This window comes from Vulpes vulpes, chromosome 14 (genome assembly GCF_048418805.1).
Source record: "Vulpes vulpes isolate BD-2025 chromosome 14, VulVul3, whole genome shotgun sequence".
Classification (NCBI taxonomy): domain Eukaryota; kingdom Metazoa; phylum Chordata; class Mammalia; order Carnivora; family Canidae; genus Vulpes; species Vulpes vulpes.
In genome coordinates, this window is record NC_132793.1 from 23,153,110 (window position 1) to 23,171,575 (window position 18,466).

The 18,466-nt window shown below is 48.5% G+C and overlaps 1 protein-coding gene and 1 long non-coding RNA gene across 2 annotated transcripts in view; one reads left to right on the forward strand and one right to left on the reverse strand.

The window, feature by feature from the left end:
• LOC112928152 (fer-1-like protein 4) overlaps window positions 1–16,915 on the forward strand; it is a 37,044-nt gene extending 20,129 nt beyond the window's left edge. Inside the window, 17 exon segments of the mRNA XM_026009694.2 lie at window positions 1,611–1,809; window positions 1,953–2,011; window positions 2,099–2,230; window positions 3,028–3,070; window positions 3,160–3,275; window positions 3,351–3,488; window positions 3,588–3,704; window positions 11,258–11,385; window positions 11,586–11,756; window positions 12,142–12,296; window positions 12,878–13,038; window positions 13,535–13,620; window positions 14,970–15,068; window positions 15,300–15,541; window positions 16,025–16,302; window positions 16,391–16,491; window positions 16,587–16,915. Coding sequence (XP_025865479.2) covers window positions 1,611–1,809; window positions 1,953–2,011; window positions 2,099–2,230; window positions 3,028–3,070; window positions 3,160–3,275; window positions 3,351–3,488; window positions 3,588–3,704; window positions 11,258–11,385; window positions 11,586–11,756; window positions 12,142–12,296; window positions 12,878–13,038; window positions 13,535–13,620; window positions 14,970–15,068; window positions 15,300–15,541; window positions 16,025–16,302; window positions 16,391–16,491; window positions 16,587–16,779 — 2,418 coding nt within the window. The 3' untranslated portion in view covers window positions 16,780–16,915.
• On the reverse strand, window positions 2,134–9,789 carry LOC140595366 (uncharacterized). Its single transcript, XR_011996933.1, has 3 exons — window positions 9,615–9,789; window positions 3,771–4,083; window positions 2,134–2,260 (listed from the first exon to the last, which is right to left on the reverse strand). It is a non-coding gene; the product is annotated as an uncharacterized lncRNA (long non-coding RNA).
• Window positions 16,916–18,466: the final 1,551 nt, after the last annotated feature.

Consider the following 18,466-nt stretch of genomic DNA (forward strand, 5'->3'; position numbering starts at 1 on the left):
ATTCACGAGAGACACACAGAGAGAGAGAGGCAAGACATAGGCAGAGGGAAAAGCAGGCTCCACGCAGGGAGCCCGATGTGGGACTCGATCCTGGGACTCCAGGATCACACCCTGAGCTGAAGGCAGACACCCAACCGCTGAGCCACTCAGGCATCCCAAGGTTTTATTAAAGCACAGGTATAGGACCCGTGGACAGAAAGAGCTGCACTGGGGTCATGAGGAGTGGCCCATTATATACTTTCAAATTGGGAGGGAGTTAGGGATAGTGTAAGTCTCTAAAAAATTTAGAAGCAAAGCTTCCAGCATCTTGAGGGGCTACCTATTGTTAGGAAAGGGTCATTTATTACCATCTAACAAAGCCTTAGTCATCAGGCCCTTCAGGTATACTACCAGTGGGCCATATGCTTGGGGGATGATGATTGCTAACATATATCTTGGGAGGTAGAGATAAAGGAAGTTTCCAAAGCGATTTTTATATGTTAAAGAAGACTTACAGGATCCTGGAGGTCAAGTTAATATTAAGTTAAGGTTGCTTTTTGCCTTTAGCAAAGTATTAACATTTAGGCAGTTGAGTTCCTGGAGGAAAGTCATCCTGCCTGTGTTAAGTACTTGTTAATGGGCTGCAAAGGAAATTTACTTTTTCCCTATATTTCTACATTCTTTAGCCTTTGTTTTCACATCAAAGTCACATTTATTATTTTATTGATGTGGTTGGATTTACATCTGCCATTTTGCTGTTTGTTTTCTATGTAGCTCATATATTTTTTGTTCCTCCTTTACCACCTTCTTTTGTATTACATAGCTATTTATTAGCATACTACTTTAATTCCTTTGTTGATTTTCACTAGTAGTTGCCCTAGAGATTGCAGTATGCATACTGATTTTTCACAATCTACTTCAGATGAATACTACTCCATGACAGTGCCATTCTTTCCTTCCTCCTCTGTGCAATATTGTCACATACATATAAAATAAACCCAACAATTCAATATTTTAGTTATTGCTCCTCCCCCTTAGGATCCACTGATAGATCTAGAATTTCTGTATTAAAAGACCTACATGGGGATCCCTGGGTGGCGCAGCGGTTTGGCGCCTGCCTTTGGCCCAGGGCGCGATCCTGGAGACCCGGGATCGAATCCCACGTCGGGCTCCTGGTGCGTGGAGCCTGCTTCTCCCTCTGCCTGTGTCTCTGCCTCTCTCTCTCACTGTGTGCCTATCATAAATAAATAATTTAAAAAAAATTAAAAAAATAAATAAATAAAAGACCTACACATTTTTATGGCTGAGTCTATATTAACAAACTGAACATCCATCCTTTATATAAGAACAACAATCACCACCACGTGTTTCTGATAGTGCTTTGTAGGCTCCAAAGTAGTTTTGTATCTGTTATGTCATTTGATATTTACAGCAGTCTTTTGAGTCCAGGAGTGTGTCCCCTTTTTGCCAGGAAATTAGGCTTGGTGACTTCCCAGACATGACAAAATGAGACTCTGGCAGAGCTGAGCTGAGAAAGCAGATTTAACTGCACTGTTTTCTATCCGTCTCTGTGGCTGCCTCTCCTTCCTCCCCAGGCCTGCAGAGACTCAGTTTCTCTCTCCCACCCCCAGGACCTGCCAGAGCAGCCTTACCTGCAGCCCCCACTCAGCATCCTGGTAATTGAGCGCCGGGCCTTTGGCCGTACAGTGTTTGTCAGGTCCCACATTGTCTCCCACATGCTGCGATTCATACTCCGGGGTCATGAGGATCCCCCCGAGAAAGAAGGGGAAGAGGAGGAAACAGGGAACCTAGTGCTTAAGGGACCACAAGGTAAGGGGCCTTCCCTTTAGGGACCACCCGACAGAAGCCCCTCTGGTTCCTGGTGGAGATGGCTCCAGGGGACCCTTCTGTGGGGCATGGAATCTGACTCGTACTCACCTGATCTCCTCCTGGTGTCATTTCCCCTCTTCCAGGACAGAAGACCCCGGATTCCTTCTTGGCTGAAGTGGGGATGCCCAGACGGCTCCTGAAGGTGATAGGATATCAAAGATGGATGGAGAAGGGCAGGCGAGGCTTAGGGTGGTGCTGGGTTAGGGGCACTGAGTTCTCTCTCCCTCAGGCTCCTCTGAAGAAGCTCCCCCTGGGAAGCCTCCTAAACCAAGGCCCTGAACTGGAGGAGGATATCCCAGATCCTGAAGAGCTTGACTGGTGGTCCAAGTACTATGCATCGCTGCAGGAGCTCCAGGGGCAGGTGGGGGCAGAGGCGGGTTCCAGGCTGCAGCTGGAAGTAGAGGAGGATAAATGGGAAGAAAAAGGATCTCATGAAATGTGGAGCCCTAAAGCTTTTCAGAGCTCTTCATTAGACATTTTTTCTCATCTTCATAACAGTTTTGGAAGCTGAAAATTACTAACTCTAATATCTACAGCTGTGCTGTCAGAAAACTGTGAGCCACCTACTTTTGAGGTAGCCCAAAGTCAAAGGAGAGAGGTGAAATTGATCTTAGTAATACATTTTGTTTAATCTAATATATCTAAAATATCATACCAACAAGGAACCATTATAAAAAATAATAATGAGATATTTGACATTCTTATTTTGTACTGAGTCTTTATTTTATTTTTTTAAGATTTTATTTATTTATTCATGAGAGACAGAGAGAGAGAGAGGCAGAGACACAGGCAGAGGGAGAGGCAGGCTCCCTGCAGAGAGCCTGATGTGGGACTCCATCCCAGGTCTCCAGGATCACACCCTGGGCTGAAGGCAGCGATAAACCACTGAGCCACTGGGGCTGCCCTATACTGAGTCTTTAAAATCTGGTGTGTATTTTACACTTACAGCACATCTCAATTCAAGTGCTCACTAGACACATGTAGCTGGGGGTTACTGTCTTGGGCAGCAGAGGACTAGACAAACTGAAGCTTTGAAAATGCAAGTGGTTCACACAGTTGGACCTTGAACTAAGGTTTCTCAACTCCCTATCCTGGAAAAGGGGCAGATTAAAGAGGTGAAGGGAGGGGAAGAATCTCTCACTTGCCCTTTGATTTCAGACCAACTTGGAGGAGGATGAAATGGATGATTCTGGAGAGTCAGGTAGGAGATTTCGCTTTCTTGCTCCTGCTCTTTCTCCCTCCTTCCTCTGACACCAGTATTTCTAAGTGTGGCATTTCTGCTATTCCCAGATGGAGTCAACCTCATTTCTGGGGATGGGGAGGCCCAAGACCAGGGTCAGGGTGAGGCTGAAGTCAAAGGAGTCAAAGGCTCCGTGTCCCAGAAGAAAGCACTCACCACTTTGAAGGTGAGTGGGTGGTTGTGAGAGGGCACTGTGCTAGGATTTGAACATTGGCCTGTCACCGAGGCCCTTGCCTTTCAGATCTACAACGGCACCCTGGAGGAAGAGTTTAACTACTTTGAAGACTGGTTGAATGTGTTTCCCCTGTACCGAGGGCAAGGCGGCCAGGATGGAGATGGAGAGAAAGAAGGGTCTGGGCACCTTGTAGGCAAGTTCAAGGTATGTTTGGAGAAAGAAGGGTGGCCAAGGAGTACAGGTGGGGATGCAGGAGGAAGACTGTCTTTCCAGGGACTTTTTTTTGTCTTCCCACCAATCCAGGGCTCCTTCCTTATTTACCCTGAATCAGAGGCAGTGTCATTCTCTGAGCCCCAGATCTCCCGGGGTGTCCCACAGAACCGGCCCATCAAGCTCCTGGTCAGAGTATATGTGGTAAAAGTAAGTACCCATCACCCTAGCATGCCCCCAGCTCCAGCAAAGGTAATGTAAATAAAAGATACTAACTGAAGGATTTGGAAGGAACCTCCGGGAACAGAGTTCACCTTCTTCATTTTTCAGGTGGGGAATCTTAGGCACAAGTTAGGAGACTCCCCAGGGTTGCAGAGCTTGCTTGTGGCACCACCTGGATGTAGAACTTATGTCTTCTGGCTCCTTTGTCATGGTTCTACACCATTAGTTTGTAGAATGGGGAGCATAACTCCAAGGAGAGCGCAGCTCTGAATCTCAAGGTTCACAATGGCTTGTTATCAGATACCTTCATACAGATCCTTGTCTTGCAGTGGTTTTCAGACAGCACTCAGCAGGGCCCTGAAGTTTCCTGAAAGGCATCTCAGGGAATGAGAGGAGTGAGTGGGTAGCTCTGCCCCCTTCGATCCCAGCACCAGAATAGATCCCGTGCTTTTATCTGGTTTAAATATAAGGATTCTAAGACAGAATTTAAAGAAATGTTCCATGGCACATCCTAGTGCATAATTCGATAGTAGGAGTCATCTTGATCTGCTTCTAGCAGTATCACAGACTAGATGGTCTGAAATAACCTCCTGAGGTAATATATTAGAACTGCTTGATAAACAATCTTAAATGGATGCTAAACTTATGAGAATGGGAATTCCCAATGGGCATAGGATGAAGAGGCAGCAGGAATCCCAGTCTCTGAAGTGCAGGTTGTCTTGAGAGGTTTGTCCATACCTATCAATACATACCTCCATGTAAGAAAGAAGAAAATACAAGAAAATACATGTTTGCTCCTTTGTGTACAAGAAATACAGGAAAGAGGAACTGAACTAAGGATACTGGTTACCTAAGGAACGTGAATGGCAAAAGGTTGGAAACAAAGGGAGAACAGGATTGGGCTGGCATTCCCATAGTATAGTGTCTACCAGAAGCCAAGCCTGGACACTGAGCCTTGGGATCTAATAACCTATCTAAGATGGGAGCCACAACCAAGCCCCCTGCATGAAGCAGCACCCAGGAAGGGCTTTGCTTTTAGTGACAGGTGGGCTGGAGAAGTTGACACACTAGGAGAAGAGCCTGTTAGGTAAACGATCTGTTTCAGCTTCTGCTCCAACTGGGGGAAATAGAAAACAATGTCTTCCCCAAGAATTTATAATTAGAGTTTTGCTCTCACATTGGTTTAAGACTTAAATTTATATCATCTGCTCAGTCCAGAAAACTCAAAGATGAGGAACTGGCTCAAAATGGTCCCAAGATTTCCCCAGCTTCATAGATTTAGATGACCAGGTTTGGGCTCACAACCCCAAATTAAAAAAATAATAATAATAAGAAAACTATCAGGAAACATTGTCAGAAAAACAACACAAAGGAGCATGAAACTTGTAAGGGCTTGGGATGTTAGAGTATTAGCAAGTATTAGCAATGGAAACCAACTACCTAACATATTTTACAAGCAGAGGACAAAAGGCTTTCAAAAGTGACTGGGAAGTTTTGAAATAGTAAAATTGAATTCTGAAGATGGAAGGCCATTAAACATAAAATTTGATTAAATGTCCATATGGGGCAGGCCCGGTGGCGCAGCAGTTTGGCGCTGCCTGCAGCCTGGGGTATGATCCTGGAGACCTGGGATGGAGTCCCACGTCGGGCTCCCTGCATGGAGCCTGCTTCTCCCTCTGCCTGTGTCTCTGCCTCTCTCTCTGTGTGTCTATGAATAAATAAATAAAATCTTAAAAAAAAATAAATGTCCATATGTAGCAGAACAGTTGAATAAACTGTGGCATGTCCACACAAGAGAGTACTATGCAGCTGGAGCAAAGAATGAGGAAGACTACAAATGGAGTGATTTCCAGGACAGTATAAAGCGGAGAAAGCAAAGTACAAGAGTCCCTATAGTGTGCTACTCTCCATGTAAGAAAGAAGAAAATACATGTTTGCTCCTTTGTGTACCAGAAATACAGGAAAGAGGAACTGAACTAAGGATACTGGTTACCTAAAGAGCGTGAATGGCAAAGGGGTGGAAACAAAGGGAGAATGGGATCGGGCTAGCATTCCCATAGTGTAGTATCTACCAGAAGCCAAGCACAAGGCTAAGAGCTGCTACCCTGGAATTAACAAGCCAATTCTAAAATATCTCTGGAATGGGATGCCTGGCTAGCTCATCCAGTAGAGCATATGACTCGATCTCGGGATCATGAGTTGGAGCCCCACTTTGAGCAGAGAGATTACTAAAAAATATTGTTAATAAAATAACTATAAAAGGACAAATGCCCCAAATTGCCAACACAATTTTGAAGAACAATGTAGGAAGACAATTATTATAAAGCTCTAGTAATTAAGACAGTGTGGTTTTGGCATAGGGATTGATAAATAGGCTAATGGGTCAGGGTAGAGATTTAACAAAACATACCCAGACATGGATGGAAGCTTATACCAGAGTTGGCAGTGCTGATCAGTGGGAGGAAAATGGGACTACTCTATGACTGCTCCCATGAAAGCTGATTATCCATGTGGAAAAAAAGAAAACTAGACTCCTAATATACAGCATCCACAAAAAAATCCAGTTAAATATTTGATTATGGAAAGCAAAACTGTAAGGAAATGTCAAAATATTTTTGTGATCTTGGGTGGCAGGAGATTCTCTTAATACATAAATGAGTACGAAATGTAAATTAGGAAGCACATGATATATGTGACTACATTCGGATTCACTTCTGAGCATCAATAAACACTTTCAAATAAGTGATGGGACCAGCTACAGGCTGGGGGCAAGGTGTCTACTTGATGCATAATCAATAAAGGGTTAGTGTCTACAATACACAAATAACTTCCACAAACCCATAAGATGCAGAAAAACAATTTGGGAAAGAACATGAAAAGGCAATTGATTGAAGAAGAAGCCCCAAGGCCAATATGCATTAAAAAAAAAAATCCTAGGGCAGCCCTGGTGGCTGCCCTTTAAATCTTTAAAAAAAAATGCTACACCATAAAATTTTTAAAAAATTAAATATCTGAAATCTTAAATTTTAATAAAGATTTTATTTATTTATTTATTCATGAGAGACAGCGAGAGAGAGGCAGAGACACAGGCAGAGGGAGAAGCAGGCTCCATGCAGGGAGCCCGATGAAGGACTTGATCCCAGGACCCCGGGATCAAGCCTGAGCCAAAGGCAGATAGATGCTCAACCAGGCATCCTTCCTAAATCTTAATATTAATCAGGACATGCAAATAACTGAAACAATGAGAAGCTAGAGGCTGATTTCCCTCCTTTCAGTTGGCAAGATGAACAGTGCTGCCGACGGGCTGGGGGAATGTGTGCTAGGTTCTTATTGCTGCTGTAACAAATTACCACAAACTTGGTGACTTAAACAACACAAATTTATAGTAGCAAAGGGCAGAAATCTGAAATAGGTCAATTAGGTCCTAGCAGGCTAAATTGAGGTGTTGGCAGGGCTGCCTTCCTTCTAGAGGCTCTTGGGGAGAATCATTTCCTTGCCTTTTCAAGGTCCTGGGGGCTGCCTGTGTATCTTGGCTCACTGCCCCTTCCTCCACCTTCAAAGCCAGCAGTGTAGCAATTTCATGTCTCTCAGACTCCTGGATCCTCCTTCCACTTTTGTGGTTACATTGGGCTACTTGGATAAACTAGGATAATCTCATGATTCTTTTTTTTCACATTTAGTATTTTTATTTAACTGTTTAGCAGACAATTTACATATCTCCTACCTTTTCCTTTAAGTTGGTGTGACAATTTTCTGTCATAAACTCCTTAAGGAGAAACTTTGGTCAAGAATGGAATGTCAGTCTCATGATATTTTTGAAAGATTTATTTATTTATTCATGATAGATATAGAGAGAAAGAGAGGCAGAGATACAGGGGAGGGAGAAGCAGGCTGCATGCCAGGAGCCTGACACGGGACTCGATCCCAGGACTCCAGGATCGCGCCCTGGGCCTAAGGCAGGTGCCAAACCGCTGAGCCACCCAGGGATCCCTCAGTCTCATGATTTTTAATCACATCTGCAGAGTCCCTATTACCATGTAAGGTAAAATATTCACAGGTTCAGGGGATTAGAAGGTAGAAATCTTTGGTAATATTCTGCTTGCCACAGAATGTCAATTGCTATAACAGTTTTGGAGAACAATTTGGCAATATTTCATAAAATGGAAGATTTCCCTTGCTCATACCTAATAATTATACTTCTAGATATGATCCCAGGCTAATTCTTACATATATGTACAACGAAACATAAGAGCTGCTCATTCTAGCATTATATGTAACAAAAATTTTTTTAGGAAAACCTGAAGTGTTAATGTTCCTAAATAGGAGAGAGAGTTAGTTAGCCATACAAGAGATATACAGTTCAGTTGAACAAAGTACAGCAGCATGTATCAACAAGAATAAATCTCCCAGCATAAATTTGGATTAAGTCATGGATGGAGCTAGAGAGTGTAATGCTAAGTGAAATAAGTCAGTCAGAGAAAGACAAATGCCATATGATTTCACTCATATGTGGAATTTAAGGAACAAAACAAATGAGCAAAGGGGAACAGACTCAAGTACAGAGAACAGGAGGACCTGGGTGGCTCAGTTGGTTGAGGATCTGCCTTCGGCTCAGGTCTTGATCCGGGGGTCCTGGGATCGAGCCCCATGTCAGGCTCTCTGCTCAACGTGGAGCCTGCTTCTTCCTCTCCTTCATGCTCATGGTATCTCTGTTGCTATCTGTTTCTCTTTCAAATAAATAAAATCTTTTTTTTTTTAAATTTTTTTTTAATTTTTATTCATGATAGTCACAGAGAGAGAGAGAGAGAGAGGCAGAGACACAGAGACACAGGCAGAGGGAGAAGCAGGCTCCATGCATCGGGAGCCCGACGTGGTATTCGATCCCGGGTCTCCAGGATCAAGCCCTGGGCCAAAGGCAGGCGCCAAACCGCTGCGCCACCCAGGGATCCCTCAAACAAATAAAATCTTTTAAAAAAAGTATATAGAGAACAAATTAATGGTCATCAGAGGGGAGGTGGGTAGAGGATGGGTGAAACAGGTGAAGGGGATTAAGGAGGGCACTCATGATGAGCACTGGGTGATGGAAGGGATTGTTGAATCACTATATTGTATACCTGAAACAGAATGTTGTATGTTAACTAGCTGGAATTAAAAACTTAAAAAAATTAAATTTGGGTGAAGTAAGCAAATTGGATGATTCCCAGTTTGTGGAAGTTGGCACCAACAGGGTATTTTCCTTTCTCTTCCTGAAAATCATCCAAAACCAAAGAGAACAACAAAAATCCAGCTTCTTGATTATGGTGAAATCAGGAGAGCATTAAAACTGCAAACAGCCAGGAAGCCTGGAAGGGCTACCAAGATCTGCGTAGTTGATGTTGTGTGTGTGAGGAATGGGGTGAGGACATCACTCAGTGGAGCTCAGTGTCAGTCATCTGTATCTCAAAGAAGTGCACACCCCAAGGGTTAAAGCCTGCATTTCTCACTGAAAGCTAAAAATACTGAATAAGGTGATCCCTGGGTGGCTCAGCGGTTCGGCGCCTGCCTTTGGCCCAGGGTGCGATCCTGGAGTCCCGGGATGGAGTCCTACATCAGGCTCCCTGCATGGAGCCTGCTTCTCCCTCTGCCTGTGTCTCTGCCTCTCTCTCTCTCTCTCTCTCTCTCCCTCTCTCCCTCTCTCTCTCATGAATAAATAAATAAAATATTTCTTAAAATTTTTAAAAATAAAAATACTGGATAAAAATAAATAAATAAACACATAAATAAATACATAAATAAATATAAATAAATAAAATACTGGATAAAATTTAAAAACATCTTAAATGCATCTTTGAGCTTCCAAGAAAAGAGGTGATTTTAGAGGAAAAAAAATTAAAAGCAGGAACTTTAAAAACCATGTACCTGGATTTTGTTCTTATCCACATATGGCAAGGCCAACAGATCAGGAGGTGATTGCCTTTGAAAGGTAGTCTGTTCATTTGTTTCAGTTCTCAAGAAGAGGGGTGGGCTGGGCTCTCCAGGGCCACACAGGGAAGTCTGAAGGAGAATGCAAGGGCCAAAGCCTCTATTGTGGTTTCTGCAGAAAAAGTAAGACAAGTAAGCAGGCTTAAGATTGGTTTGTGTGAATAATTCCAGCATGCTTTTTGGTACAGGGACTGTCTCTCTGTCTCTAGTCTGGCACCTGGCTCTGAGATGATTAGGGCAGAGGAACGTTCCTAGAATGAAGGGCCAAATGAGGAGATGGTTCAGAGCACGGGCTCTGGATTGGTTGGTTTCCTTATGAAAGGTGTCCTGGGCAGTGAGTTGTCATACACAAGGTGAATAAACACATGCAATGATGCTCAATATGCCTAGTCATCAGGGAAATGCAAATTAAAACCACATTGAGCTACAACTTTGCACACACTAGAATGGCTAAAATTAAAAAGATTGACAGTACCAAGTGTTGACAAAGATGTGGAGCAACTGGAATGCTCATACACTGCAGATAGGAGTGTGAAAAACACTAAAAATGTATTACTGTATATAAATAATACTTCAAACATTTATGTATGTTATACATTTACTAAATTGTGTAGTTATCAAAACAGAAAAGTAAGTTTAATACATAAAGTTAAAAAACATGCAAAATGGTGCTATGCATTGCTTAGGGATATGTGTACATGTAGTAAAAGTATATTTACTTTTTCTGTGTGTGTGAATCCTAAACCTCAAGTAAAGAGTTATGGCTACTTCAGGGATGAAAAAAGAATTAAATCAGGTAAGGGGATTCCATTTGTTGGTAGTGTTTTATTTATTAAGCTGGGCACATGCTCATTGTATTACTTTTTTTATATTAAAATATCTTTATCATTGTAAAAAGTAAAAAATACAGAAAGTTATGGTTTGAATATTAAAGTCCTATACATCTTTCTTTAAAAAAAGAAAGATCTTATGGGGCACCAGGGTGGGTCAGTCAGTTAAGCATCTGACTTAAGCTCAGGTCATGATCTCAGGGTCCTGGGATTGAGCCCCAAATCAGGCTCCCTGCTCAGTGGGGAGCCTGCTTATCCCTCTGCCTGCTGCTCTGCCTGCTTGTGCTCTCTCTCTCTAAAATAAATAATTAAATCTTTTAAAAATTATTTATTTGACAGAGAGAGGGAGAGAGAACACAAGTGTAGGGAGGAATGGAGGGAGAGGGAGAAGCAGACTCTTCGTTGAGCAGGGTGCTTGACTCAGGACTCGATCCCAGGACCCAGGGATCATGACCTGAGCCGAAGGCAGATGCCTGACTGAGCCACCCAGATGCCTCCCTATGCATCTTTTTACATATTTTCTGTTTCATTATATTTTTCATTATAGCTATTTGTATGTCTTAAACATTTCATAATATACTTAAAAGAAAATAAAAGTCATCTTGTTCAACCCCTCAGTTAATTCCTCATGGTGGGAGATCTCTGTGGTAACTCACTGCTTTCACTTAATCTGTGATTTGGTCCCGCGAGGGTAACCCTGGGTTAGGACAGTGACACTTCTCTCAGCCCCACCCCATACTGTCCCCCTAGGCTACCAACCTGGCTCCTGCGGACCCCAACGGCAAGGCAGACCCTTACGTGGTGGTGAGTGCTGGCCGGGAGCGGCAGGACACCAAGGAGCGCTACATCCCCAAGCAACTGAACCCCATCTTTGGAGAGTGAGGCTGGGCCCTGGGCTTGGGAATGGGAACACCTTTACCATATGACCCTGTGGCCCCAGGGCTCCCACTCAGGCATCTGGTGTGGTGATGGTGAGGGAGTGGACAGAGGCTGCTCCAGGCTGCCCTGGAGCCCCTGTCCCCACAAGACCATCTCCTAGGGCATGGAGGTGACCTCAGCCATTCTCTCTCCCGGCCAGGGTCCTGGAGCTCAGCATCTCTCTCCCTGCTGAGCCAGAGCTGACCGTGGCTGTGTTTGATCATGACCTTGTGGGTTCTGACGACCTCATCGGAGAGACCCACATTGACCTGGAAAACCGATTCTATAGCCACCACAGGGCGAACTGTGGGCTGGCCTCCCAGTATGACGTGTGAGTCCTATAGGCCCTCAGGAGCCATTCTGAGTCTGACCAAAGACATTCAAGCTTACCTTCCCATTGGTATGTGCAGATCCTTTGGTTTCATAGAAGGGGACCTCCCCATGACCAAGACCTTATAGCATAGTAGTCAAGACCTGGGCTTGGGATTTGGCATCTTATAAGTCACTTGATCTCTCTAAGCCTCAGTTTCCTTGGCTGCAAAATGGAGGTAATATCACTGCCTCCCCCATTGGAACATGTGGCACACATCTTTGATTTTCATGGTTACCATAAGCGAGGATTAATCTGCCTTGCATCGGAGTTAAACCTAGATCACGTGTCCTCAAGGGTCCCCATCCCTGCCCCACCTGAGGCATTTTTCCCTTTCTGCGCACAGGGATGGGTACAATGCCTGGCGTGATGCATTCCGGCCTTCACAGATCCTGGCAGGGCTGTGCCAACGCTGTGGCCTCCCCGGCCCTGAATACAGAGCCGGGGCTGTCAAGGTGGGCAGCAAAGTCTTTCTGACACCGCCTGAGACTCTACCCCCAGGTACCAGCCCCCCTCTGCAGGACAACCCACAGGGAGCAAACTGGCTAAGCAAGGTACAGGGGCCTCCTGGTGCCCGCTCTAGTGTGTCCCCAAAAGAGCCTGCCTCCTTCTTACCAGCAGAGGAGGTGAGTTTGGCTAAGGATGAGGTCCTTGGATGGTGGGGAGAAAATGGTCTTTGTTGGTGAGCACGATCCTCAAAGAGTTCAAGTAGATCCCTCAGAGGCTAATCAAGCTTCTAGGCCAATAGGGTGGCCCATGGGGGTGGGTCCCATATTACAAAATGTGGCTGTAGAACTGAGCTCCTGCCTCACAAATGGCTGGTGGTATGTCTCTAAACAGAGTCTGTGCAAAGCCATGGCCCCTCCAATCCCACTGTCCCTCGACTGCTGGCTTTTCACTGGCAAAGGTTGTCAGAGAAACATCTCCCCACGTTCTGTGCCTTGTGGACTTGCCCTTCCAGCCCATGGGCTTTGTCCAAAACAGCAGCTGCCTCAGCTTTGCACTTCTGTTGTGGGGCGAGGGAGGAAGGCAGGAGAGTTGGGAAATGTGCAGAACCCAAGCTCGTACCCCTCTTGTTGCAGGTAGGGGGGCCCCCAAGGTGACAAGTGACGTCCCTGAGGAGGCACAGGCATTGCTGGTGCTGCGGCACTGGCAAGAGATGCCAGAGCTTGGGATCCAGCTGGTGCCTGAGCACGTGGAAACTCGGCCCCTCTACCATCCCCGCAGCCCAGGGTTGCTGCAGGTGAGGGAGGGCTCAGCACCCAACCCCAGAACCCCAGGACTCCCACCTGCTCCTGGACCCTGGGCCCTCAGGATGCCCCTCCCCCAAGACCTCTACCTACCTGGTTACTACCCTGCCACTTCTGATTCTGGATTCCATACATCCACCTGTGATTTTGTTCCTGCCAGATCCCCACCCCTGGGCCACCAAGGCTCAGACCTGGAGACCCAATCTGACCTCAACCCCAGGTCCCTAGGATCTGGACCTTGGGAACACCAGATCTTACTTTTGATCTCAACCTTCCACTCAGGGCCTTATCCTTAACCTAACCTCAGCACTGGAACCCCCGCTTCAGACTCTACCTTCACCCTCATCCCCCAGGACCTGCCTGACTATGCTATTCTGGCCCCAGCTCTGCCCCTTAGTCCCCCCGCCACCGCCAAGTCACCGCCTCTGGCCACAGGGCTATCACAGGTGTGTCCCAGTAGGACCCTTCAGCCTGGTCCTATATTCCCAGGGATCCCTCCACATGTGGATTGACATCTTCCCCCGCGATGTGCCTACCCCACCCCCAGTTGACATCAAGCCTCGGCAGCCAATCAGGTGAGTTCTGACCCTCCTCCCCAGACGGGGGGGGGGGGGGGGGGGGGGGGGGCTCCAGTGAAGCAGGCAGAGGCTGCTGACTCAGGCTTTTCAGTTAGGTGAGCCATTAAATTCGCTTTCTTCTCATAAATCATTGTGAGTAGAGTGTCTGGCACTTACAACCAAAAGAGTTTAAATACCAGTAAATGCCCTTCGGACTTGAGCTAGTCTGAGTGGAGTTCCGTGGAGGGTTATGTACTTCAGATGTCAGCAGTCTGTCACTTTCCATCTCTGGGCTCTGCTTTCCTCGGTGTTACTCTCAGGGACGTTTGCAGTCTGGGGACCAGGGGGCTGCTAACAGTGGCAGGCTTCCACCTTACCTACTCGACTACTTGAGCAGAAAAATAAACACGTCTTCACCAGTAAGAGCAAAAGTCTTGGGACCCTCATTGGATCAGCTTGCATCAAACGCTGAGCTTTAACCAATCCTTGTGGCCAGGGCGCTGTAATACGCTGATGGGTAGTCCTGGGTGATGTCCTAGGTGATATACCTGCCTCTACCTGGCTCCAGAGGAATCTCCCAGATTGACAGCGTGGGGGTGAGGGTGGAGGGCTCAGCAACAGAGAATCGTGGTGCTGTCAACAAATGGAGGGAAATGGATGCTGGGCAAGAGAAAACAGCTAGCCAGGAAAACCTGTGACAGCCAAGGACAGGGCTACTGGGGTAGGATCAGGAAAGCTGGAGCCTGTCCTGCCCCTCAGGGACTGCACACTCTTATTTCCACTTTGTCTCTCTCCCTCTCCCATTTGTTGCTGCAGACTGGCTTCCTCTGTTCTGTACCCTACAACTTCAGTCTGCATGGCATCCTGGCTTGTGGTGGCTCCAACCAACTTTTTTTTTTTTTTTTTTTTAATTTATGATAGTCACACAGAGAGAGACAGAGAGGCAGAGACACAGGCAGAGGGAGAAGCAGGCTCCATGCACCGGGAGCCTGACGTGGGATTCGATCCTGGGTCTCCAGGATCGCGCCCCGGGCCAAAGGCAGGCGCCAAACTGCTGCGCCACCCAGGGATCCCTCCAACCAACTTTGTATCTGGTGTTACCCAACCTTTCAGGATCCTGATTCCAAATTTATGGGAGAAACTTGTTGGCCCACTTTTGGTCAGTAGACCATTCCTGGTGCCGTCTGCTGTGGTGGGGGTGATCAGTGATGCCGGAGCTGTCCCTTTACATACCCAGCCGCCTTGATCACCCAGCTGGGCACATAGAGGCACTTGGTGAATTTCAAGGCCATGGACTAGGTCCTTCCTGCAGCCCCTCTCAGGACCCTCTCAAGAGTCTGAAAACTCTCTTCCAATACATTCCCCAGCTATGAGCTCAGAGTCATCATCTGGACCACAGAGGATGTCGTTTTGGATGATGTGAACCCACTCACTGGAGAGATGTCCAGCGACATCTATGTGAGGAGGTGAGCCTGTTGGCCGGGCCAGCAAACGGCTGTGTCTTAAGGTGCAATTGCAGTCAGGGGCTCGGGCTTTGGGCCGAGCCAGAGCCTTGTCCTCTAGGCCCACGCTGGTGCCAGGAGGTGGGGAAGGGCCCAGCCCAGTGGTCGGGGGGCTAGACGGGGGAGAGCTGGGTTCTGGGTTTGGCTCCCGTGCGGAGGCCCACCCCTCCGCCTGCACCTCTCCCCTGGCTGCAGCTGGGTGAAGGGGATGGAGCATGATAAGCAGGAGACAGACGTTCACTTCAACTCTCTGACTGGGGAGGGAAATTTCAACTGGCGCTTTGTGTTCCGCTTCGACTACCTGCCCACGGAGCGGGAGGTGAGCGTTCGGCGCCGGCCTGGACCCTTCGCCCTGGAGGAGGCCGAGTTCCGGCAGCCGGCTGTGCTGGTCCTGCAGGTCTGGGACTATGACCGCATCTCTGCCAACGACTTCCTTGGTACTGCCTCACCTCCCTCCTACCCAGCCCGGCCCCAGTTTCTGCCCTCATTGCCTCTGTCCCCCTGGCCTTTGGTTTCCTGCTCTGGCCCAGCCCTGAATCCTGGGTTTCAGACCCTGCTTCACTAATCTTTGCTCTCTGGCCTCATTCCTGAACTTATCCCTGAGCACAATGACACCCATTCCCACCCAGAATCCCCAACTCAAGCTTCTGATGTGATCCAAGCTCAGGTCACTTTGGACGATGACACACGGTCCCTTAGTTTGGCAGCCCGGTCCCATCCTTGGCCCTGCTCCGCCAGGGTGTGATAACCTGCCCACGTGCGGGCCGTGTGTGGCCCGCAGCTATGGCCTGACCGCCATAGGCTGGCTTCTCATGCCCCAGCACAGTCCTGATGTGCTGCCATCCCGCAAACCCCCCACCCTCCCATGGCCCAGACACACACTGATCTCTTGCCTAACCAGGAGAGCTCTGGACTTGCAGGATCCCTGGAGCTGCAGCTGCCAGACATGGTGCGGGGGGCCCGGGGCCCCAAGCTCTGCTCTGTGCGGCTGGCCCGTGATGGGGCCGGGCCCAGGTGCAACCTCTTTCGCTGCCGCCGCCTTTGGGGCTGGTGGCCTGTAGTGAAGCTGCGGGAGCCCGAGTACGAGGAGTGGGAGCAGGGGGAGGCTCAGGCTGGCAAGAGGAGGCAGAGGAAGAGGAGGGGCCGGCCAGAAGACTTGGCGTTCACAGACCCTGGAGGCAACGTCCACATCCTCACGGTGGGGCAGGGCAGGCGCAGGGCAAGCGGTGCTGGGGGCTGGGCCTGAGCCCACCTGAGAGCTGGGCCTCTGTTCCCCCTTTCTCTAGGGGAAGGTGGAGGCAGAGTTTGAGCTGCTGACTGTGGAGGAAGCTGAGAAGCGGCCAGTGGGGAAGGGGCGGAAGGACCCCGAGCCCTTGGAGAAGCCCAAGTGAGGGGGCAGCACGGAGGCCGGTAGAGCCTGAGAGGGAGGCGGGGCAGATGGGGGGCTTCCTCGTCATTCTGACACCACCTCTTCCCCGACAGCCGCCCTAAAACCTCCTTCAACTGGTTTGTGAACCCCCTGAAGACCTTCATCTTCTTCATCTGGCGCCGGTACGGGCGCATCCTGGTGCTGCTGCTGCTCCTGGCCCTGGTCGCGGTCTTCCTCCTCCTCGTCCTCTACACCATGCCTGGCCAGATCAGCCGGGTCATCTTCCGCCCTCTCCAGCAGCCCTGACCCTAACTGATCCTGGACGCTCTTCCTGTGACTACAGCCCCTCAAATCCTGCTCCCGGGGGCAGGGGGTCCTTCTTGCCAATACGAGCAGAGTTAAGTGCTTTCTTTGAATAAATTTGACCGTGCCTCCCCTCTGATGCCTGAACTCGGCTCTACGTGGTAATACAGGGGGCAGAAAACAGAGCTGTCCCTGGATGACCTGGGCTGAGGAGTCATCTAGAGATGGGAGGCTGCCACTCGGAAGAATGGGACCTGGCAGGGAGTTCAGGGCCGCGGAGTCCTGGCCACCAAGCTGTCATGCCCTCTGAGCAGCCCACCTGTTGCTCCCACTCCTGACAACGGCTGGGTCCCTTTCACTTAACTTGCCTATGGCTTCTACCATCCTGTGACAGCTAAGCACTTTCCATACTTCATTAGCTTGTTTATTCATCAACTCTGACAGCAGCCCTCTCAGCACACTTCTGGGTGCAAGTGATAGAAATCCCAACCCAAAATGGCTAAAGCAGAAAGGGATTTGGGGGGCTTGCAATTCCCAGGGTTTAACTGGCGACTTGTCATGGGATTCAAGCAATGTCCCTAGGACTGGTTCTCTGCCTCTGGGCTCAGCTCTGCTGTCCTCTGGGGGCCAGCTCATTTGTAGACAATCTGCCCCCTCAGGACTGTAGTATGGCGGCACCAACCTCATGTCTTCCCACATTCATATCCAGAAGCAAACTTTCCCAGTCCTGACACAGCCTGGCATGCCCTGGCTCACTGTGGCCAGGGGGATGCGCTATGTTGACTGCGGGCCTCCCTGGAGCTTAGGGTGGGAAATCAAACCTCCTCCCCAATACAGAAGGTGAGAAGATAGGGAGGTGCCCAGGGGAAATTTGGGATACTGTTCACAAGTAGGAATGGTTTCCAGCTGACCAAAAAAACAAGACTCACTACAGCAGCAATACGTTTTGCAATTTCTAGATGAGACCTGGCCAAGGCCACACAGCTCGTGAGTGATACCATCAGAGCCGGATCTCAGGCCAGTCTGCCTCTAGAGATGTTGCTCTCATCATCCCACTTTGCTCCTGTCTTCTCTATTCCTGCTTCCAGTATCTTACCCAGACACTCCCTGAGAAACTGACCAGCTGGCAACATCCTTGCTTCCCTGGGCTGCAGCATGGTGGGGTCTTGGGCCTGGTTCTGCATGTATTCGGGGCTGTAAAGGGAAACCCTGAGGAGACCCAGAGCTGAGGGTCTGATGCCAGCCCGGCTCCACAGTGGCCATTGCTCCCATCTCTCCAAGTTTTTAGTTCTGCCTCCACCTAGGAGACTCAACCCAACCTGGCTGGACCCCTCTCAGTAGACTGAGCCCAGGGTAGCAGGGAGAAGCCCCGGCTTTAGCCCTCACTGAAGAGGTGACAAGCCCCAGCCTGCACCCAGGGCCCTAGTACCACTGGGGTCAGCCACTCATGATCCTGAGGGCCACAGTGGCTCCAGGAAGCTCATATGGGAAAGGTCCATCTCAGCCCTGGAGCTGGACCCAAAAGGCCCAAAGACCAGTGCAGAGGAGGGACTGAGGATAGGGCCGTGGGGTGGACATCTGTCAGGTTTGAATAAAGCCCTATTAGCCAGGGGATGTCTATGTGGGGCTCCCAGAGGGCATCTGGCCCAATCTGTCAGTCCTGACTGCTTTCAGTAAGTGGCTGAATGAG